Below are 24,439 nucleotides of genomic sequence, written 5' to 3'. Positions count from 1 at the left end.
GGACGCTAGCAAATCCCATATATATATGTGTGTGTGTGTGTGTGTGAGAGAGAGAGAGAGAGAGAGAGAGAGAGAGAGAGAGAGAGAGAGAGAGAGAGAGTTCCTACTCTCCGGAGTAGATGACTTATCTACTCCGTGGGCTTAAAATACAGTGGGGGCCACATTGTGTGGGTGATCCAAAGCATTCATTTGATGGGCCCTCACATAGATAGGGTGTGCCCAAAAAATCAGCTCCATAGGATCATCCCTACCCTTCGATTTGTGGAGGCAAAAAATGGACAGATTTGTGAAGGTTTATACCCGTCCATTTTTTGCCTCAACAAATCAAAGGGTTGGGTTGATCCTATGGAGCTGATTTTTTGGGCACACCCTATCTATGTGAGGGCCCATCAAATGAATGCTTTGGATCACCCAAACAATGTGGCCCCCACTGTATTTTAAGCCGACGGAGTAGATAAGTTATCTACTCCGGGGAGTAGGAACTCTTTTCTCTCTATATATGTGCGCGCGCACGCGCGTGTGTGTGTGAGAGAGAGAGAGAGAGAGAGAGAGAGAGAGAGAGAGAGAGAGAGAGAGAGAGAGAGAGAGAGAGAGGGCACCCTTTCAAAAATTGTTTCTGCGCTTGAGCGTAGATAAGCTTATCTGCGCTGCCCCTTAGAAAATCATGTGGGCCCTATCCATATAAGGGTCATCGAAATGAATGATTTGGAGTGGGCTGACATGTTTTTTTGAGGCATGAGCTATCTGTGCTCAAGCAAAGAAACACTTCTCTCTCTGTGCGTGTGCGCGTGCGCGTGTGTGTGTGTCTCTGTGTCTGTCACTTCCATTATGTTTCAAACTAAAAAACTATCATTTACCTTTGGTGTCTCCCTTGAAAGTGGAAACAATTACATGTAGACATTAATGATGAAACAGACCGCTCAGAAAACTTGTATCTTCTTAAACACCTCTCGAACAATCCAAAAATTAATTAAAAAATTTAAAGTGCCCAAATCCAGATATCATATGCATCCCCTACATTGAGCACTGGATGTGCCTTAAAGCTGCTGACATCAACGCTTGGCTCATATGACGTCACACAGCCTCCTTCAGCCCAGAAAACTGTTGCTTTTGATTAATCTAATGATGTTGAAAATATTTGTTTATGACCATTTACGTGGAGGCAAAGGATTGTAGTAGATATGCGTCACAGCTTTGTACATTGTACAAGTATAAAGAAGAGAGGGAGAGAAGATTTTTGTGTCGTTAATCTCTCAGCACCCAATTTTATCAACTTAAGAGAGAATTACAAAGTGACTAATCTACCCCGGTATTGCATAAGTAATCTCAAAAGCCAGTAATGACATTAAACAAATAAGCTATGTACACTTGAACAGCTGTAAATAAACATTAAGATGAAGTTAATGACGATACTGTCCCTGGAAGACACTGCAGCACAATTGATTTGTCTGTTGTGTGGGAGAAGGTTGGCTAAAAACCGAAGAAGCTTTAGGTTCTGAAGATCGAGTTAGTTTAGTGAAAGGTTTAAAATTTCGGTTTTGGTTTTGGCCATCGTCGAAACCGAAATTTCAGCCGAAATACCGATATTTCGGCTGAAATTCGGTAATAAAAAAATTTCGGTCATGTGCCGAAATTTCGCCACAAAACAAAAAATGTTGGAAATTTTTTTAAAATTACAAATGGCCGAAATCTGGGCTGACACCAAATTCATGTACTTTCGGTGTCGGCCCTGGCCGAAATCCGGTATTTCGGCCGAAATTTAATGCCATGGTTTAGTGTCACTGCATTGGTTAGTCACTATTTTAAATTTGTGGCTACATCTTGAGTTTACCAGGAATTAACTTTGTTTTATGAAGCTATACTATGACTTTGAACTTAACACAAGTATACAGTGCATATAAGATACTTCTGTAGGTTCTCAGATCTTTTCATTTCCTAGGCCACCACAAGACCTCTTGTTGTTGTGCTGCGAAGGGTCATGTTGATTGGTTGGTTCTAAGCCCTTGATGAACACCTTGGAAAAAAAAGACATCTGTCTTGGATCCTCAAAATCCTTAAATCATGCATTTTGTATGCAGGTTATCAAGAGAGTAGTCATATTGTCATGATGTGACGGTAGCAATGTGCCGAACTAGTGGTGGCCCGCCAAATCAATGGAGTCGACATTTTTCATATGTACAGTAAACACCTTGTGTCACTGTTGACAAAAAACACCGTGTTGTACCACTACCATTACTCTAATTGAAGAGATGTTTCCATGTTGGATTGATTGTTTCACTGGATTCATTCACTTGGACACAGCCCCCTTACTTGAAAGTGTTTTGTAATTTTTTATTTTGTGGTCATGATCATGTCACAGTTCTCTCTATTTATTTATTTTCTCTTCTGTTCAATATGTGCCACAGTTCAATTGCTCACATGCGTGTACATGCTCTGATGTGGCTGTAATCATTTTGGGGTTTGTGCTTGGAAAGTTCACTTGAGTCAACTAGAGAGTAACTTTCTGTAGAAGCTTTTTTAAATTTAGATGACCCGCCAAAAAGAGAAAATTGAGATGTACTAACATGACGTTATCCTCTTTTTTTTTTTTTTTTTTGCTTTTCAAAAAAGATGCACTAACGTAATCATTCTAACTTCTGTCTTATGCAGCTTGCAAATGTCTTGGGCCGATATCAGTGGTTAACATGTCCACGGAAGGTATTTCTCTACAATAGAGTGCAGTTATCAATGATCGTTCCAATATACGCATGGAATTTGAAGATACCTATTATCCTATTCATATGGGTGAAATATATGCAGGATTTATCCACTGCATGGCTTCACTGTGATCCTGGTCTGATGTTTAAGCCGGAAAATTATTCTTTACCAGGATGGGTGCCTCCGTGGGTGAGTAATTAGATACTTAGTTGGATTGAACTGTGTATCTTTTTGTTAATATCGTGTATAAAATCCACTTGGTTGGTAGTGGCTATGCTAGGGGTGCAACTCGGGTCAGGTTGAGGCCAACCCGAACCCGACCCAAGGAACCATTTACTCAACCCAGACCTGCCCCGACTTCCAACTCGATGAGATTCAACCCGACCGGACCCGAGGAAGTGAAGGAACCCTTTTTTTCCAACCCGAACCCGACCCGAGTTTTTAAGCGTAGTAGAAAAATATGATTAAACATTTTGGGTTTCACTCGGGTCGGGTCGAGAATATTTTAATAGTGATAACTAAATATTATGCTTTGAATGAGAGATTTTCTAATAATAAAATTATCCTAGAGGGAAGTAAGATTTGTTGCTTAGTGACCTTAATTTTTTGGTTTAATTGGGAAGGGGATAGATTTTTTAGCATATAAATTCTTCACGTTTATATTTTTAAGTAGAAGGAAATGATTGAGGCAAATCTAATCAACAATTATTTATGTGTGCACACAAATTTGGTTTTTTATTTGTGTCAAGAATATGAACCTTCTTATGGAATTGATGGAGTGCAATTTGAAATTATTTATTTTGGTTTAAATATGCAAGCCTTCCATGTTGGTCTCGACACGTGCATTCAATTTAATTTAACTTGGATAATTCTCTTTTCTAGTTATATTCTATCTTGCACAGGTAACACTATGGGTGTCAGAATCTGACACGGGTAATGAGTGTCAAAATCGGCAAACCTATAAAAAGGATTTGTAGATGTGGCAATGTTCTGTCTTGTTCTTTTTTATCTTATTGCATAATAGTTAAGGAATGTTTCATCTGTTTTGGATAAAACAAAACAGAATTCATAACTATGGGAACTAACCTTCAATTGATAACTATCCAAAATAATGAAAATTGATCTAATCCGAGCTGATTACTATCTCAGATCAAATGCACGAAATCCTGCAGGAATTGCTGTAGGAATCTTCACAATCGTTGATTTATCCTACGAATAGGAAATCGGCAGGATACGACCTTTACTCCATTGTTATTCCAGAAGATACAAAAATTTGTTTCCAAAGCTCAAATATAATACTACATAAATAGATAAAACAGATGAACATAGAAAGCTCTAAACCCTAAATAACTTCCCGCTTTTGGTAAAAATATTCACTTAAAGCTCTCTTAAAATTCCTGTGAACAATGACGCAAATGGGGTCATGAACAATGACGTGAATAGTATGCTGGGAGTGGAGTGGACCCTCTTTTACTCTAATTCACTTATGTCTTAAATGAAATGCTTATTATATAACCCTATGACCTAAAACGTTATTAAAGACTTCATTTAGAAACCTAAACTAAAATAAAATTTCACTTTGGCACTAAGGATGTGCCCCATGTGCATCAAAACTTGTCTCATGGGCATTAGCTTTTCTCTTCTTTGTCTCATGTCGCTTGTACAATCCTAGGCCACAAACAGTCCCTATGTTGGCTGTTCTTGCATATTTGTTAACAACCTTTGGATGCCCCATCCTTTAGCACATGCTGATTCACTTCATCTTTGATCTCGACAAGAGATTGTACTACATCACATAGGTTATAATAAACTCATCCAAGATTACCTATTACTTGTAAATTTTTTTTTCTTTATGTTGTTGTTTTCTGTCAAAATTAGATCTCTGACACTCACATGGGTACTTGATGGCATGGTTTTAAACTTCCACCGAGGCCGGCATGTGTCAATTTCTGTCTTTCGTTTTTTTTTTTGGTTGATTAGCTGGGGTTTGGTAGGACCCCTACCAGTATGTATTAAAACAGAATATAGAAAATTGGATATGCTGATAAGGGTCCTCAGTCGAGTCCCTAAATACAATTTCCTGAAGACGTGTCAATTTCTGTAGGGACTGATATCCAAAGTTTGATTTCGTATTGTGCACCCACATAACCAAAAACTCCATATATTCATGGTTTTAAATTTCAGCCGAAAGGAAACGAAATGGTCGAAATATTTTGATTTCGGCTGTCACTGAAATGAAATCCCCTTGGATTCAGAAAATTACAAGATTTCATTCGAAATTTCGGGATCTTGCCCGAATTTTTTATATTTTGTTAATGGTTTGGTCATGCAACGTTTCTTATTAAAAAAACAAAGTTTCCGTCTAAATGTCGATTTTTCGGCAGAAACCTTTGCAAAAATCAACTCCAGCCGCGGAAAAGAGAACAAGAAGATTCCTTAAGATATTTCTAAAAATGACAAAAAATTAAAAGAATAACCAGTGGAGAAGAATCTTGTCTAGGGATTTTGGCCGTGATTTTACAATGTTTCCGTTTCACTGATGAATGAAACCAAAATTTAAAAAACCTTGAATATGTTTAGAAAATATTAATTAATCATTTCATTACATTAGATAAGTCAAAAGGTGATGGAAATACAACAATCACCAACTTTCAAAACATGTGAAATATCAATGTTTAGAATGAAGTTTACATGCACAACATCACATGTCACTAGGTGTTTGATCGTGTTAAACCATTATGAATATAGTCTTGCTTATGTTGTGGGTTCTAAGTGTATATTTCTGCTTATTTTAGCATTTTCAAATTTTTATCATATTTTACTCCAGAAGCTTGCAGGATTTTTACCATATTTCCTTGGACATCTGCTTCTAATTGGTCTTCTTTCGAAGGCAATGAAGAATTGTTGTTTTACTCAAGAAATCTGTGTTGGGACCTACCTGTTTGCAAGACAAGTGGTTCGCCAATAAGCTTCCACAAAGTACTTCCACTTCTGTGGGGGGCCAAAGTCCGGACTAAAACTAATGTAAATGTTTGATGATTTGTGATACCACAGAATCATTGTCGCATATTAGCAACTATTGTAAATGTTGGCATAGATGTTCGTCTTGAGATAAGTTTCATGTGCATGGACAATGGTGACGACAGATTTGATAGGTGATGAACGATTTGATAAATTTCATCACCCATCAAATTGGTGATACTTGAGTTTCACGTGCATGTTCATCTCAAAGCGATGGTGACGACAGATTTGACAAGTGATGAAAGATTTGATAAATGTCAACACCTATCAAATAGATGATAGGTGAGTTTCATGTGCATGTTTGTCTTAAAACCATGACTTGGTTCTCTCTACCTTTGCTTCAAGAAAATAGGTGATGACAAATTCGATAAATGTCAAGTACCGAAGAGCTCCCACCATACTTCGATATTCCAAAGCATTTTATACTTGTTTCCATAGTTGGCAAACTCTTACGAGTCAACTCTCGAGTCGAGTCGAGTCGCTGAGCTTTTGAGTTGAGTTGCATGGGTGACTCGCCTTTGTTAAAGACTCTTACGAGTCGTCAGGTGACCCTTACGAGTAGTTGCGAGTCGAGTTGAAAAACTAAGGCAATTGCATTAAATGCGAAAAAAGACCAAGGAGGTCTATACAAAGAAAGTGACAGAAAAAGAAAAAGAAAGAGAAGAACAAGCCCCACTGCAGGGTCAAGGAGGAACGAAGTCAAATAGCTCAACTCTCTCCCTAGAGACACCATCTCTAGCTGGACTGTCTGCCACACCATTAGCTGACTGCTAACATGATGGAAAGAAATCGATCCATCCCCACCCTGTCTTGGATCTCATCGAAGAAAGAGGCAAATCTCCAAGGGAAGGAATGAGAGCCACTAATTCACTTTATCACATTGAGCGAGTCTCCTTCTACCACTACCTTATTCAAATCTTCATTCTCTAGATACCTTATTCCTTAGTAGATAGCACGCACTTTAGCATCATTAGCGTCTGCGCCAATGGGACCCGTAAAAGCCCATTTTATAACTCGAAATTCATCCATCAAGACTCCCCCAATTCTGACAGAACTAGGGTTCCCCATGTTAGACCCTTCAAAGTTTAACTTCCAAAAACTATGTGCGGGAGGCTCCCAGTCTTGGACAATCTTGGGTTCTTGGCCAGAATCATGACAAATCTTCTTCCAACCATACCATTAATCATAGGTGGATACAAATCTAACACAAGGAAGGGTTCCCCCCATGATTAAGTTCCAACCAGAACTTAATTATTTTTGTGCATACAAGTTACAAACATATAGTTATTTATATTTTTGGCTTAATTCACGAAGGAGAAAAATCTCGTCTCTTGGTCAACCTGGCGGAGGCTTCCGTAGGTGTTTCCTCTGTGCATCATCTGGCTGACGGAATACAGGAAGGTGACCTTTTGCTACGGAGGGAAGTGGTGGACCCGGTCGGTGTAGCTTGCCCAGCTATCGTTAATTCATCTTGTGTGCTTTCAATCTATGAGGAGACCCACCGGGGTGGGGTATCGGGCAAAGACATTTGCTGCAGCCAAGAGCGGGGTGATTCCCCCACCCAAGGATTAATAGATGACTGTCATGACAATCCGCTGTCCGATCCTTCTACATCTGGGAGTTGGGAGTTTTCGGTGGAAGGCGTTGATGGTGGCGGAGTTCCGGATTCAAAAGAAGAATTCGTAAGTGACAACTTAGCTTTAGTTTTGAGTGTGGAGGAGAATATCACTCCTCTCTCATGGGTAGATCCTCAAACAGAAATTTTGGAAATTTTTGTGAATCATATAATTTCAACGAGCAGAGTTCTGGGCTTATCATACTCTGGGCCCGAAGACCAATTGCGCTCTATGTTCAGAGTGGCGGAGCGTCGTGAAATGGATCACAGAACCTTTTCTGATCCTTCCAGCGTCGAAGGGGTCAGGAAGATGCTGAGAGAGCTATCCAAGTTGAAATCAGATGTCAACTATGATAAATCTCCCGTCTTTAAAAAAGGAGTTCGCCATGCGAGAGGTTCCAGTCGGATGAGTCCGCGGGTAAGTGCTCATAGGTCGTCTGTTCGCCCATGTTGATTCTTTCTTGGAATGTTAACGGGTTGGGGTATCTGGAGAAGAAGGCACAGGTTAAAGACTTAGTGAAACGACATAAGCCGGATATAGTTTGTATTCAAGAAACAAAAATGGGGGTGGCAAATAGTGCTTTGATCCGAAGTCTAGGCGGCAACTCCAATTGGGAGTGGCTCTCTTTGGCCGCTGTAGGGGCAGCAGGAGGCATTTTAGTGATGTGGGATCAATCCAAATGGGTGATTCAGGATTCCTGGGTAGGCCAGTTTTCAGTGTCAATAGTTCTTGGTCAGATGAGCACACAAAAAGTTCTTACATTTTCAGGCATCTATGGTCCAACACTCCGATCAGCAAAGCAACAGTTGTGGTCAGAACTTCTATTGATCAGGGGTAAATGGGGACATCCGTGGTGCTTAGGGGGCGACTTTAATGAAATCAGACGGGTAGAAGAAAGACAAGGGTGTCGCAGAATTTCCCAACATATGTTAGAGTTTTCCGATTTCATTGCTGAATCTGAACTCCTCGATATTCCACTATTGGGGGCTAAATTCTCTTGGTCCAGAAATTCTCAGAAGAGCCGTTTAGATCGATTCTTGTTCTGCAATGGCTGTCTTTCCTTGTTCCCGTCAGTGTGTCAGAAGGTGATTGTACATTCAGTGTCTGATCATTGCCCGATAGTTCTGGATCCACGACTGGATTCATGGGGTCCATCACCTTTTCGATTTCAGTTAGGATGGTTACAAATTCCTCACATGATCGAGCGGATGGGCGGATGGTGGGAATCACATAAAGTGGAAGGGGCAGCCGATTGGGTCATAGGGGCTAAACTTCGTTATGTGAAAAAAAGACTCATAGAGTGGGACTCTCTCAGAAAAGAGGCTCTCCGCGATTGCCAATCTTGGCTACAAAATCGGATGCGGGTCTTATCATTGGCCGATGAAGCGCGGTCAGCTACAGAGGATGAGTTGCATGAGTTGGGAAAAATTAAGGAGGAACATAAATGATGTCTCCTCCAGGAAGAAATTTTATGGAGACAGAAGTCCCGAGTTAGTTGGCTAAAGCAAGGAGATAAAAATACTGCTTACTTTCATAACATAGCCAGTGCACGGAGGAGGAATAATAGGATTGAGGTTTTAGAAGTGCAGGGTACCCTTTCGGATCGTAAAGAGGCGATTACTAAGGAAATTTTGGACTACTACCGGCATTTATATTCAGCAGAAGATATTTTATGACCTACATTGGATGCGGTGAGCTTTACCTCGCTTAATGCTTCTAGTCGCTCGGGGCTTGAAGGCCCTTTTTTGGCTGAAGAGTTGGAGCAAGGGGTGTTCTCCATGCATCGTGATAAAGCGCCGTGGCCGGACGGTTTCTGTCTTGCTTTTTTTCAGGATTGTTGGGAGTACGTAAAGGGAGATGTCATGGCCTTCTTTCAAGCGTTCCATGCGGGGTTGAAGCTGGATCGGGGAACAGGTGCCACCTTTCTTGCTCTCATCCCCAAAGTTAAGGGAGCAGTGAAGATTTCCGAGTTTCGGCCTATCAGTTTGGTAGGGTGTTTATATAAGCTCTTGTCTAAAGTGTTGGCGGATCGGCTCAAGAGGGTCCTCCCCTTTATCATCTCAGAGAATCAATGTGCTTTTGTTGCCCAGCGACAAATTTTAGACTGCTCGATGGTAGCCAATGAAATGGTGGATAACATGGCAAAGTCAGGGAAGCAAGGTATTATCTGTAAGCTAGACATGGAAAAAGCGTATGACAGGGTGGACTGGCAGTGTCTGGACTACCTCTTACAAAGAATGGGTTTCGGGAGAACATGGTGTGGGTGGATCCGTAGTTGTCTATCTTCAGCTCACTTTTCAATTCTGATTAATGGCTCTGCACACGGTTTCTTCCAATCGTCTCGAGGATTAAGACATGGGGATCCTCTCTCTCCCTTTCTATTTGTCATTATAGCGGAAGCCCTCAGCGTGCTGTTGAAGAAAGGTCGAATGGAGGGGTTGATTTCCGGGGTAGATTGTAGTGAGTCTGGGTTTCAGGTCTCGCATTTGCAATTCGCGGACGATACTTTACTCTTTAGTTCTTCCCAGGCCTTAAAGATTCTAAATCTTAAGGCTATTCTTCGGTGCTATGAGTAAGTGACAGGTCTTCGTTCCAACTTCTCAAAATCTCGTATTTACGCTTTGAATATGTCCGCCGAAGGTGCTTCCGATCTAGCGACTATTATGGGATGTTCCTTGCAGAGTTTGCCTGCCTCTTACCTGGGATTGCCTCTGGGAATAGGTCAACCTCGAAAATGTGCATGGGATCACATTGTGGATCGAATTGAGCGAAGGCTTGATACATGGAAGAGGAACTTATTATCTAAAGGTGGTAGGTTAACCTTGATCAAAGCTGCTTTGGCCAATATACCCATTTATCAGCTATCATTATTCAAATGCCCGGTGTCTGTGGTCAAGCGCATTGAACAGATTCAACGACGTTTTTTGTGGGGGAGTTTAGCGTCGAAGCGGGTCCTGGCGCTAGTGAGTTGGGAATCAGTGTGTATGCCCCTTCAAGGGGGAGGCCTAGGTATTCGGAGGATAAAGCAGGTCAATCAAGCACTGATGGGTAAATGGTTATGAAGGTTTGGTGAAGAGAAGTCAAGACTATGGGCTAGAGTAATCTCAGGTAAATATGGTGTTGCTCCAGGTGAATGGACTTCTTTGAATATCTTCAACAAACCGGGGGTGACGATTTGGCGGGATATCCTCAGTCTCTTACCGCTATTTGATCGTGAAATAACGTATCGTGTGTACTCCGGCGAGCGGATATCTTTCTGGCCCATGCGGTGGTGTTCGGCTGTACCGCTCCAAGCCCTATTCCCGGATCTTTTTCTAGTTGCAGCGAATAAGTATCTCTACGTGAAAGATTGTTTTGATTACGTTAGAGGAAAAGTTATATGGCAGCCTCCTTTCCGTCGGAATTTCTTTGACCGCGAATTACCATCAGTGACGAACTTATTTCAGATTCTGGAGCAGAATTATGTTAGTGTCTCTGGGAAAGACAAACGGTTGTGGGCAGCAACGTCTTCAGGCAGCTTCTCGGTAAAGTCTTTTTATAATTGGTTGGTGCCTTTTGAGGTTAATCATCTGATAGCAAAGGTGTGGAAAACAAAGGCGCCCCCTAGAGTCTGCTTCTTCGGTTGGGCGGCATTAAGAAATCGAATACAAACAGTGGACTTCCTGCGTCAAAGGCACATGCTGATTGTCGATCACTGTACTTTATGCCTTGCATCAGGGGAGTCGGTTGATGACATTTTCATACACTGTCGAGTAGTAAGGGAGATTTGGAGGAGGCTTTTAGGTCGATTTGGCATCATATGGGTGTTCCCTTCATGTTTGCAAGATCTGTTTGCCGGCTGGGGATGTATACCTTGGGGAAGCAAGGGAAAGAAGTTGTGGTGGCTATCCTTAATGGCGGTTTTATGGGTAATATGGACAGAAAGGAACTCTCGGATCTTTGATGGGAAAGCTAAATCTCCGTTCTTTTTATTTATTAAGGTCATTTCGCTTACTATCTCCTGGGCTAGAGCCCTGCCGTTATTCCGTTTCGTCTCGGCATTTGATCTCTGGGAAGGGTGGACGGTAGTGTGCCATAGCAAGGAAGTTCAGCAGGTATCCATTCAGCATTGGAGCCCTCCTCAAGAAGGGCACTTTAAATTAAATTTTGATGGTTCAAGCTTGGGCAACCCAGGCCCTGCAGGGATTGGTGGAGTATTACGAGATAGCAAAGGTGTCGTCCTAAAGGCTTATTCTGGGCCACTCGGCATAGCGGATTCGAATGAGGCTGAGGTAAGGGCAGCGCATCAAGGCATAGTCAGCTTGGTTAGGGAAATATCAGACAGCTGTGTTGTGGAGGGTGACTCGCTGAATGTTATAAGATGGCTCAGGGGACCTCGGACTCCCTCGTGGCGCTTTCTTAAATTCTTTGACGAGATTACAGATATCTTACAGGGGCGGCCGGTAACTTTTAATCATGTGAGGCGCTCTGCTAATGACGTAGCAGATAATTTAGCAAAAGTTGGCGTATCGCTGCAGGCTTTAGAACTCTATGATTTTCTCCCGCCCTAATTGTATTGCCATATTTTGTCTTATTTTTCTGTGTTGTAAGGGGGACACCCTCAGCCTTCTTTCAATATAACTGCTACCATTCAAAAAATAAATAAATTTTTTGGCTTAGTGCTTTATTCATGTGCTATTGGGTTATATTTTTTACATGCTTCATCTTTTGATATATAATTATATTTTTTAAACTAAATTTCTGTTCTAGTAAAAAACTCTTACGAGTCACGAGTCGAGTCGAGTCACGAGTCATAAAATTAAGAAATCGAGTCACGAGTCTAGTCACGGGTTGAGAACTATGCTTGTTTCCTTTTTTGTGACTTGACTTTCTATCGAATGTGTCTGTTGTGTTGCCTGACTCATGAGAATTTTTAAAGTAAATACATGGCATTCTTGAGTTAAATTTATACCTTGGTTCTCTCTACCACTACTTCTAGAAAATTGGGGGAAAATTGTTTAATAAAAGCTAGTCACACATGCATTTTAGCCTCTAATTTTATTATATGTGACTTCTTGCCTGATCTAGCAACCACTGACAGGGTCAATTTTTCCATTTCTAAAATTAATCAAATTATTTAATTTTCTTAGAAAAACCTTTAAAAACAGTGAAAACAATATTTTCTTGAAAAAAATATATCATAATTGCGTGTTAGTTTCTAAATTTTTATGTGTGATATTCTTGTCCAATCTACCGATAAACGGAGTTAGAATTTTATATTTTAAAATTTTAATTATTTTATTTATTTTTGTTAGAAAATCTTTTAAATTGCATTTATTTATTGCAATCCTTCATTATATTCTATTTTCTTTATGAAACGAATGAATTAGGTGGCTTTTTTCCTACCTTTTGTATTTATTTGAAGCACATATGTGATTGTATACATTTTCAGTTTAAACTGAGCCATATTGTTTCAGGAGCAATGATAGGTACAAGGGAGCCCTTGCATAAAGAGCTGCAAAAGGGCTATTCATTGGATCCACGTCATTTCAGTTACATTTTAAAACTATGATTTGTGGACATGGACACGGAGTGTCGGACACGGCAAACACCCAAAATTTAGAAACGGGGACACGGCTAAAATAGAAAGTACATATAATCATGATTTGTGGACGCAGATTCGTGTGCCATGTTTGGACACGGATACGAGGCACGCCCCTAAAAATCTAGAAATAGTAACACACTTTCACATGCATGCATATAAAGTTACTGAAACCTCTAGCAGTACATTAAAAGTGTCTAAAGGAGTGTCGACACGTGTGGACACGGGTGTCGTGTCAGACACGACACGACACGTGTGTCAGCAATAAATTCAAAGTGTCGGCCAAATCATAGTTTTAAAATCAGTTGAAAAAGTAAAATCAGTTACATTTGATGACGTGGATCCAATGAGGAGCCCTTTTTTGGCTCTTTATGCAAGGGCTCCCTTGTATCTATCATTCCTCTTGTTTCAGACATGTGCGAAAGCACATGCATATCATAATGTAAGTCGATGGCCGTAGTCCTACAATATATAGACTTCTCAGGATTATAGAGACTTCCCTACAACTCAAGCATGAGATGGGCCCTTTGTAACTTAAAATCTAGAAACGGTTCTCACACAAAATTCAATGAAAATAAAAACACCCATCCACCACTCCTATGAGAAAACCTCTTCCCACTAATGTTGGGCCCCATCATCATGCTTAGCCTCTTTTTACTTATTTGTGAAGGATGATCGCCATCAAGGATATTCTTAGATATTGGAGGAAAAAGGTTTTCCTTGTGAAGGATCCTACGTGATCGGGAGTACTCTTATATTAGACTGCATGCAAGAAATATGAATCCCTTTCATCGTTCTAATTAAGACATACACGACTCTCGATATCATTGTCTTAATATCCCATTTCTAAGCAACATTTGGATCATTGTGCTTTTGTCTCTAAATTCAAGTGTGCCCACGAGTTGCTATGTTTGAAAGCCAGAGATTTACACCTTGTATAAGTAATTTATCCTCTCAGAGTGCTTTTTTTTACAAGGAATAGTGTATGAATTTTATGTTAAGAGGAACACCTATAAGTTGTTGGCCTTGGCGGCCATGGATCATTGTGTATTCGGTTGCTAAGTTGCTGGCCTTTCTAAGTCCTATTGATATTTATATTTATTAAATGCATATGTTAAAGTTGGCTTTGTAGAATCTTCCTGAATCACATTTATAAGGAGTAGTGCATCTTGACGAAGATGTGGAATTCTTACATGTTTGATAGAACACTTGGCTTGCGTTCTTTAACCATTCTAACGATTCTCATTCTATAAGTTGGAGTCAATTTTTCTTATTTGGAGTGCTTCCAGAATTAGAATCATGTTTAACTCATTTTAAAGAACAACTTTTTCTAATTTTTGAAATAGAGTCACGTTCACCTGTCATCAAAAAAATTTGATTCTAATTCTAAGTAGATTGGATCAAACCAACTCCGGTTTGTAAACACAATGTCAATGCATATCTTTTGCAATGCTTAAAAATGTAACTGACCCAACAAGAAAACACAAAGAGGCCCATTTCTGCATCTGCTGCTTTCATGCCATTGCACGACGAAGTCACCAGTCACCCTAAAAAGTGAGCGACCTTTATGGTAGCTTTACCTATTGACAACTATTCGGCTCGCTCCCTACCACCTCTGTATTCTGATTTGTGAAGAGCCTAAATTCATTTCCGAGCTTGCTATAGAGTGGTGAGGCCTGAAAACACAGGGATACCAGCCCAAGAGCTCTACAGATCTCTCTTTATGCATCTCACCTGCATGATAGCTTAGTATATTCAGTTATTGAAAATTTATGTGAAAATGAAAAGAAAAAACCAGAGACATTTAATAATTTTCTAGCTAAACTTCAACTTCAACAGTTTGAGTTGAAACCCGCACAAGGTTCGAGTGAATCTCCCAATGCAGCAAGGAAAAACTAACAAGTTATTAAATCTCAAGAGCAATATGTATCTATGTTAATAGAAAAAATTGAAGATTCTTCAATAAATGGAATTAGATAATTAAGTTAGGCATCTACGTAAAATTGAAAAGCCGATTACACTGGATTGATAAGTAAGTAATAACAGAGTCTTCAATTCACCATCTCCTCCCTTTAGTTTGTTAGTGTCTATTATCGTTTCTTCAGAATTTTCATATTAAATCAATACAAAACAGGATATATCAAGGGATACCTTGAATGGTGAAAGATTCCCGCAGGAATTTTGCATTCACAAAAAAAGAAAAGAAAAGGAAATCCGCCTCAGTTTTCTGCTTGGTGCAGCACAGAAAATGTTGTGCAGATGTCTTGTATTATACAAGACCCTGACGGACTAATGTGCGCGACGCACGCGCGGGTTTTCTCTTAAGGGTATTTCGGTAAATTTCTCTATGTAGTGGCATTGATATATAAGCCACATGTTAGGGTTGCGGGATTAGGTTTTTATTCTTTTATGTTTTCTTGGCCAAGAAGAAGAGACTTTGTAACGCTAGACCGAAATAGTGAAAATCTTCCCCCGTGGACGTAGGCAGTGCCGAACCACGTAAAATCTTGTGTTTCTTGTGTGATTGTGTTTCTTTGCATCATTCTTTTGCTATCCGTGTTCAGAAGTATTTCTCGGATTTTCTACAAACTGGTATCAGAGCGATTAGGTTTTGGGCGGTTGCAGCGATGACGAGCGCCAAGTTCAAGGTGGAGAAATTCAATGGGGCAACCAACTTCACTCTGTGGCAAACAAGAGTGAGAGATCTCTTGGTTCAGCAAGGTCTTGTGAAGGCTTTGTCAGGAAAAAGCAAGAAACCAGAAAAGATGAGCGCCGACGATTGGGAAGAGTTGGATATGAAGACGGTTAACGTGATCCGTCTATGTTTGGCGGATGAAATCGCTTATAATGAATCGGTGAAGAGACTGCAACCGGGATTTGGAACAAACTCGAGAGTTTCTACGGGGAGAAATCGCTAAACCAACCGGTTGTTTCTCAAAAAGCAACTATATGCTCTTCGGATGGAAGAAAACTCAAGTCTGTTGGGGCATCTCGATACTATGAACATGATGGTCTCGGAACTGTTGAACGTTGGAGGCAAGTTGGAAGAGGAGGATAAGTTCCTACTTCTCTTGGCGTCCCTTCCTGGAACTTACGATCACTTAGTTACCACTCTTCTCTTTGGGAAGGAAACCTTGGTCACAACAGAGGTAACTTCAGCCCTCCTTGCAAATGAAAAGCTAAAGAAGACTATTGGGGAAGAACCCAAGGCAGATGGCCTTGTGATGAATGCTAACAACAGGCAGGGGCGTGGTTGATCTCTTGACAGGAAGCCAGAAGGGAGTAAATTTCGATCCAAATCAAGAGGAGGAAGCACGATTGAATGTTACTGGTGCCATAAAAAGAGGCACATTAGAAGAGACTACAAGAAGTGCCATCAAGATTTGAAAGAGAAGAAACAACGAAGTTCAGATCAAGCTAGTGTTGCAGCGGAAAGTTCTAGCGAAGCTGAAGTAGCTGTTTTATCAGTTTCTTCAGATAAGGGCTATTTCCGAAATGCACGGATTCTTGATTCAGGATGTTCCTATCATATGTGTCCGAACAAGGATTGGTTTGATACGTACAAGCCATACAATGGAGGAACAGTTCTCATGGGAATGATGCTGCCTGCCAGGCTACTGGGATAGGCATTGGGAAAATCAAGATGCATGATGGAGTTGTACGCATTTTATCTGAGGTAAGACATGTTCTAGATTTAAAGAAGAATTTAATTTCTCTCGGGGCATTAGATACTGGTGGTTGCCGCTACAGATGAAGATCGTGAGAGGTGCACTGGTTGTAATGAAGGGAGAGAAATTTGGAAACTTGTACAAGTTGCTAGGGAATAATGTGACAGGTGGAGTTGCATCAGTCGAGGCTAACGAGGATAATTCACAATTATGGCATATGCGTCTGGGGCATATGAGTGAGAGAGGGTTGATGGAACTTCATAAGCGGAAATTGCTTGAGGGAGTTCGAAATTGCAAATTGTACTTTTGCAAATACTGTGTATACGGGAAGCAGTGTAGAGTCAGATTCAGGATAACGACGCACAACAGTGAGGGTATACTTGATTATGTTCACTCAAATGTTTGGGGGCCATCGCCAGTGAGATCACGGGGCGGTATGGATTATTTCGTTACTTTCATTGATGTATTTCATGAAATGAAAGTCTGGAGTTTTCTCCAAATTCAAGCATTGGTTGGCAGCAGTTGAGAATCAGACGGGAAGGAGATTGAAATGCCTACGGATAGACAATGGCATGGAATACTGAGATGGTGATTTCTTGGCCTTCTGCAAAGACCGAGGAATCAAATGCCACTTCACTAATCCAGGTACCTCACAGCAAAGCGGAGTAGTTGAAAGACTGCCCTTATTGAGAGAACCAGGGCCATGAGGCTTAATGCAAATTTGTCAAAGACATTCTGGACGGATGCAGTGACATGGCATGTTATGTGATAAATAGATCTCCGTCTACACCGATTGACTTCAAACTTCCAGAAGAGGTATGTACTAAAAAGCCAGGTGATTTTTCTGTATTTCGTATATTTGGATGCCCAACTTATGTGCATATTCAGAGTACGCAGAGGAGCAAGCTAGATGCTATGTCTAAGCAGTGTGTATTTCTCGGGTTTGAGAAAGAGGTGAAAGGATATAAGTTATGGGATCTCACTACGAAAAAGATAGTGGTTAGTCGAGATGTGATCTTCGATGAGACTAGTATGCTGAAAACTAGTGGACTGGTGGAAGTCATAGGATGTAGATGTGGAGGAAAAACATGATGCAACACAGTTTGATATAGATGACTCAAGGGTATCTGATAATGGAAAGGACATGATACAGTCTTTCAGGGCAGAACCATCAAGTAGCAGTCATGATGAGCAGCAAGAAGAACCACATAGCAATGTCAAGGCCAGAGCGGAATACTAAGCAACCGATCAAGTATGGGTATGATGATTTTGTTTCTTTTGCATTGATTGCTGCTAGTGGAGAACCTATGTGTTTCCAGGATGCTATGAGTGGTGGGGAAAGCCATAAGTGGGTTATGGCTATGCATGGCAGATGAGATGGAGTCACTCCACCAAAATCGAACTTGGGATCTTGTGAAGCTCCCCGAGGGAAAGAAAGCAATTGGCTGCAAGTGGATATACCGAAAGAAGGAAGCATCTTCCGATACAGGTGGAGAAAGGTACAAAGCCCGTCTAGTTGCAAAGGGGTATGCCCAGAAAGAGGGCGTGGATTACAACAAGATATTCTCATCTGTGGTAAAACACACCTCAATCCGTGTGTTGTTGAGTCTGGTCGCAGGGCATAATCTAGAGCTAGACCAGATGGATGTTAAAACAACGTTCCTTCATGGTGACTTGGAGGAACAAATTTACATGGAACATCTAGAGGGATTTGTTAAAAGGGTAAAGAGAATCATGTATGCTTGCTGCAACGGTCTCTCTACGGTTTGAAACAGTCACCTAGGCAGTGGTACGTACAGTTCGATTCATTCATGACGAGGAATGGGTATACTACGTAGTAGCAATGATTGTTGTGTTTATTATCGTGTTATTGATGATAGTTCATACGTATATTTGCTAATGTATGTTGATGATATGCTAGTTATTGCTAACACAAGGCAGGAAGTCGATCGGCTGAAATTGATGTTAAGCCAGGAATTCGACATGGAGGATCTAGGCGCTACTAAGAAGATCCTTGGGATGGAAATTAGATGGGACAGGAAAAAGGGAGTACTTTGGCTTTCACAGACCAAGTAAATTGAACAGGTGTTGCAGAGGTTCAACATGGAAAATGCAAAACCAGTTAGCACTCCTTTGGCAGGCCACTTCAAACTGGGTAAGCACTTATGCACGTCCACTGATGAGGAACGGGCAAGTATGTCTAACATCCCTTATGCTAGTGCCATTGGTTGTCTCATGTATGCGATGGTCTGTATGAGACCAGATTTGGCTCATGCAGTGAGCTTGGTAAGTACATGGGGAATCCAGGAAAAGAGCATTGGAATGCAGTGAACTGGATTCGTGGATTCTCAGGTACTTACGAGGCACTACAAATTTAGGCTTGATGTATGGCATGGGCAAAATTAAAGATGGGTTAATAGGATATGTGGACTCAGACTTTGCAGTGGGCCCGTCTCTTGGAAGGCTTCTCTTGAGTTAATGATCGCCTTGTCTACGACAGAGGCAGAATATATGGCAGCATGTGAGGCTGGCAAGGAGGCCATTTGGATGGCTGGATTAGTTTGTGATATGGGGCTGAAGCAGGAAGAAGTCTTGTTGCACTGGACAGTCAAAGTGCAATTTATTTGGCAAAGAATCAAGTATATAATGCCAGGACGAAACATATACATGTAAGACACCATAAGATAAGAGAATGGGTGGCAGATAGAAGCATCAACTTGAAAAAAATACATACAGATGACAATGCAGCAGATATGTTGACAAAGTCAGTTGCAGTGACTAAGTTCAAGCATTGCTTGGACTTGGCTAGTATCAGCCGTTGTTGATGATTGGCGATGCACCCCATGGAGTGGAGTGGAGTGGGCACCTCATGTGCACGAGGTGCGGAGCTGTGTTACAGAGAACACAACGGCGTATGATCTTCAGGTGATTGCAGAATCCAAGCCAAGGTGGAGATTGTTGTGCAGAGGTCTTGTATACTACAGGACCCTGACGAACTAATGTGTGTGACGCACACACCACACGCGGGTCGAGCTACGCAGTTAGCTCGCTGGGGGTGCCGGGGGCAGCGCCCTGGAAGCTAAATTTAAGTTTTGGGTTTTCTCTTGAGGGTATTTCGGTAAATTTTTCTATGTAGTGGCGTTGATATATAAGCCACATGTTAGGGTTGCGGGATTAGGTTTTTATTCTTTTGTGTTTTCTTGGCCAAGAAGAAGAGACTTTGTAACCCTAGACCGAAATAGTGAAAATCTACCCCTGTGGACGTAGGCAGTGCCAAACCACGTAAAATCTTGTATTTCTTGTGTTTCTTTGCATCGTTCGTTTGCTATTTTGTTGCACATCGTGTTTGATCCGTGTTGAGAAGTATTTCTCGGATTTTATATAGAAAAAAATGTCAGTATTAGGTTAGTTCATGGCATTAACTCAAAACCCGCATACAAAATATGCCCAAACATTGTAAACGACTCTCAAGAAGATTTTAATGCTTTATGAAGAAAGCTTCCTCCATTCAAAGATCTGCCTTGGCTGCCTCGAGCACTCGACTATCTCCACCTCTGAGAAGGCCATTTCCATCTGAAATGAAGAAGGAAAATGAAATTGAAAAGGAGGAAAACTTTAAAATCCTAAGGACCAAAACCAACCCTAAATTACAAATCCCAATGGAAAACAGTTCCAGTAAAGGGACTCCTCTAGGATGGGTTTACCTGAGAGATTATATTTGACGAGGCGAACATCGAAGACCCATCTTTTGTTCTGGATGTGGATCCGGTTTTCTAGAAGCTTCCACTGATTAGTGTGGGATTCGATTTGGGTTTATTGAGTCTGCAACATTTGGACCAGGGCAACAGTTTCCCGGGAACGGAAAATGTGTCAGGAAGGAGAGTGTTGGTTTTGTTGAGAGAAGTACGAAGAGTGAGTGAGGGCGCCTGATAAATCGCTTCTTATTTTTCGAAGCAACCAAAAGTAGCTCCAAAAAACTAACCAAAAGAATTAAAAAGGAGTTTAGGAAAGGGGCAAAGAAGGGTTAAAGAACACAATCTTTTTACATTTTTTATTCTTTGGAATGAAAAATAAAAGAATCGCTCCAGAGGATAGTTAAATAGCATAACCTTGGTATCTGTCTTTTATATTGTTTGCATCTATTTGGTTCCAAGTGTTTATCATTTTCTAATTTTGTTTGTGTATGCGTGTAACCTTTTTTGTAGAAGTTTTTCAAATATAAGTTCTATCTGTATCCGTCTTTGTTCTAATTGATTTTAATTTCTTTTATTTTCTTACAGTTTCCATGGAAAGTGGTGTCGATTTTACCAGTACAATGGCATGCTTTAGCTCTTGGTCTATTCGCATCCATTATAGCACCTTTTGGAGGCTTTTTTGCAAGTGGTTTCAAAAGAGCTTTTAACATTAAGGTTCTCCGTCATTGATTTTTGAGCTGAAGCCGAAGTGATAGAAAGTTGCTTGATAAAACCTGGCTTAGTTAACCGTATGTTTCTTCAATTGTTACAGGATTTCGGTGACAGTATTCCTGGACATGGTGGAATTACTGATAGAATGGATTGCCAGGTAAGATGCTGGCGAGTATGAAATGTTTTATTGCTATTTGTTTTTGGGTAGGTGAATGGGCTTGGAAATTCGAAATGTTAATATTTGAGTACAAATGAACATTGATTTGAGCTTTTTGCCAGGAATAAAAAGTGGTACATCATAAACCATTTAGTGTTTTTTTTCCGTGAAAAGTAGAATAAAAACATTAAAAAAACATTTAAAGTTAATGGTGCCACTTGACCATCCTGTTCTACAAAAACTGGCTGGTCTATCTCGTTTATTTGTGACTGCACCTTTTGTGATTCACGTGGGGAAAACCTCTTTTGTGGGACTAAGCTGAATATATTTTTTTTTATGGAAAAAGAAAACACACCTTATGTGATTCACTTGGGGAAAACTGTTTAACCTGTCTTGGATGTTTTTTTTATCAGAAAAGATGTAATGTTATTAGATTTATGAAGTTGTAATTTTTAAAAAGTGAGACTATTTATCTATATAATTGCAAACTAAATGTCTGTTTTTCTTTTCTGATTTCTTATATTCAAAGTTTACTTTGACAATAGCATGCTGGAGTTTTCAAAAGAGAACTTTTCTCTTATTTTTATGACTAAAGTGTTTATTTATATTTGTGACTTTCAGAACATGTTAAGTTCTACCTTAATGAGTTTCTTCATAGTAGGCTGAGGAACTGCTGTTGATGTTTCTGATCAAACAATTATCTGAACTTACTCATTTTTGTTGAATTGGTCTTGTCCTAAGTCACAAATACTGTTCTCGGGAATTTCTTGGAAAAATCTCGGGATATATTATTATTTTTTATTTTTTTCGTGTTTTATATATATATATATATATATATATATATATATATATATATATATATATAGAGAGAGAGAGAGAGAGAGAGAGAGAGAGAGAGAGAGAGAATGGTTAAAATTTATAAATTAAGAAAAAAATCGCAAAAAATATTGTGATGTTATCGTGATATTATGCCCGCAAATGGAAATATCACTATATTTTTAAATTCTCGTGATTATTTTGGGATTTTATCAAAATGTCGCGACAAAATTGCTATATTTTCAAAATATCGGAGATATTTGTGACATAGACTCTGGTCTGATCACTTCCCGTTGGTCTGATGTGAATTTGCCAGTTCATTAGCTGGTTCAATTTTTAAGATATTTTCTCAGGGTGGTAAAGTTAGTAATCTGTTCCGGTCTATAATGTGTAAGGTGATTGGAAGTGATCATCCAATGAATCTCACTATAAATGGGCCACCATATAAAATATCCCACTTTTCTTGTTGAAAGTGCTAAATTTTCAACCGCCTATTTGCTGGGCACTATCAAAATAGCTAGGAGTATCTGATTCACGAGATTTATGAACGATGGCCAATCCATGGTGGGGCAAGCAGATGACCGGTTCCATTCACTTTAACCAAATAGGGCCTTGTACTTAATTTTTCTATTTTCTCATTTTTCTTTTCTTTTTTCATCTTACTATCAATTATCTTCTCTTACATTCAAATTTTCTGGTGTTTATATGATGTTTGCTTATCCTTGAAGTGGAACACCACGCTATCATTGTTTGTGTTGCTTTATTGTTTATCTATGTCGAAGCACGCTTTATTAGTCAATATGAGGCCAAGGAAGGCTTAGCTCTTTATTATGACCATTTGCCTCCTTACGAATTTCTTTTAGCTTTTATTTTTCCTCTGTAGCTTTTGTACATTCTTTATTCTGCTCTGTATTGGCCTCGGCCTTTTCGGGTTTTCAATGAATTCCCTACCATCCAAAAAAAAGGGTCAATATGAGGCCCATATTTGGTTGTTTTCTGTGTCTGTTTTTTTTTTTTTTTTGAATGGTTGGGTGTTCTCTTATTGTTGTCGTTGACACATTTGCAGTTCACGATTCTGATTCAATTTTGGGATTTCTCATGACACCTATCTGCTAATTGCCCTTCCAGATTGATGTGATGTATTTTTCTTTGGATTATTTCTTCTGTAGATGGTGATGGCCGTGTTTGCATACATCTATCATCAATCATTTGTCATGCAGCGAAGCTATTCAGTTGAGATGGTCCTCGACCAGGTAAAAACACGCTGTTCATTCTGCATTTGTTTTTCTTACCATATTCTTTTGGGAAATGATCTAGTAGTTGACTCGCTTAAAGAATCATCGGAACAAGTCTACCAAAACTGTGATAATCAAGATGTGGGGTCATTATGATGTGGCCCACTTCATATCTACTTCCTAGCTTTTTTGAGGTGGGGGCATATGGTGGGCCTTCGTTTCCCTCATTCATGGGTCCCACTCGTGTACATTGTCAACTAAAACACTGGATTGTATTCCCTTCTTGTTTATAGTGTATGGTAAATATGTGAGATTGTTATGTTGCAGATAAGGAACCTTTCATTTGAGGACCAGCAGTTTCTCTTCATGGAGCTCGGGAAGTTCTTCGAATACGCGGGTACTTAGAACCTTGAGGCATGTTTTTGCATGCTATGTACATGGTGTTGTGTTCTACATGCCTTTTCATCTTTACACACGGTGTTGTGTTTTACATGCCTTTTCATTTTTACGCAGATTTTCAATGTATACCAATCTTTATTGTGCTTGTAACTCTCATCCTCTGGCCTTTATTTACCCCTTTTTTCATCTAAGCATCTTTATATCTAGGAAATGTTAGTCTTTCAAAAAATAATCTCTAGGGAATGTTCCTATGACATGCACCATCATCATCTGGACCCTTCATCTGGTGGACTCATGTTAACATGCCATAGCAAAAAATCGCTCTTTTGGTTATTTCAGCCATCCTTACAGTGCCTGTGGAGTCCTTATGCCAATCCTGGTTGCTCTTTTCACCATCAACTTCCCTAAAGAATGTGTCAGCCCTCTCAAATATTTTCATACACTTCCTTCTTTGCTTCAATGTTTTCTTCGAGGTCAGGGAAAGATATCTATATATTATGTGTTCTCCCGCCAGAAAATGTCTACTGGAGGGAGTGTGAGATTGTCAAACTGAGCTATTAATGATTCGATCTTAGTCTTAGGATCCTCCATTGGGTGTATTTTAAGTCGGGTATCTTCGCAGTTAGGGATCACTAGATGGAGGATTCCAATCATGCTGATATCAAGTTGGTGGACGCAATCGAAAGGTGTGTTATGCATCTCATAGTAGCATTTCTTATACATCCTTCAAATTAGCCAGTTCAGTCCCATTTGCTTATATTTTCATTTAAAAAGCTGTCATGCAGCTGTTTTACCAACTGCTAGCTCATTTATTTGTGTTTAACAATAAACCCGGAAAAAATA

The 24,439-nt window shown here is 40.1% G+C and overlaps 1 protein-coding gene and 1 long non-coding RNA gene across 8 annotated transcripts in view; both read left to right on the top strand.

Annotated features, from left to right (window-relative positions):
- Positions 1-23,779, top strand: part of LOC143880151 (phosphatidate cytidylyltransferase 1-like) — a 58,316-nt gene extending 34,537 nt beyond the window's left edge. For all 7 annotated transcript variants that reach the window (XM_077382928.1, XM_077382927.1, XM_077382922.1 and 4 more), the window contains 6 exons: positions 2,650-2,697; positions 2,800-2,886; positions 20,864-20,992; positions 21,090-21,146; positions 23,132-23,215; positions 23,525-23,779. In XM_077382928.1, coding sequence (XP_077239043.1) covers positions 2,650-2,697; positions 2,800-2,886; positions 20,864-20,992; positions 21,090-21,146; positions 23,132-23,215; positions 23,525-23,602 — 483 coding nt within the window. In that variant the 3' untranslated portion in view covers positions 23,603-23,779. The remainder of the gene's footprint in view (positions 1-2,649; positions 2,698-2,799; positions 2,887-20,863; positions 20,993-21,089; positions 21,147-23,131; positions 23,216-23,524) is intronic.
- On the top strand, positions 12,902-19,889 carry LOC143880150 (uncharacterized). Its single transcript, XR_013251510.1, has 2 exons — positions 12,902-18,372; positions 18,505-19,889. It is a non-coding gene; the product is annotated as an uncharacterized LOC143880150 (long non-coding RNA).
- Positions 23,780-24,439: the final 660 nt, after the last annotated feature.

Source organism: Tasmannia lanceolata, unplaced genomic scaffold (assembly GCF_043159265.1).
Source record: "Tasmannia lanceolata isolate RefF3 unplaced genomic scaffold, GAP_Taslan_0.1 ptg000006l, whole genome shotgun sequence".
Taxonomy (NCBI): Eukaryota; Viridiplantae; Streptophyta; class Magnoliopsida; order Canellales; family Winteraceae; genus Tasmannia; species Tasmannia lanceolata.
This window is presented reverse-complemented; position numbering and strand designations above follow the sequence as displayed.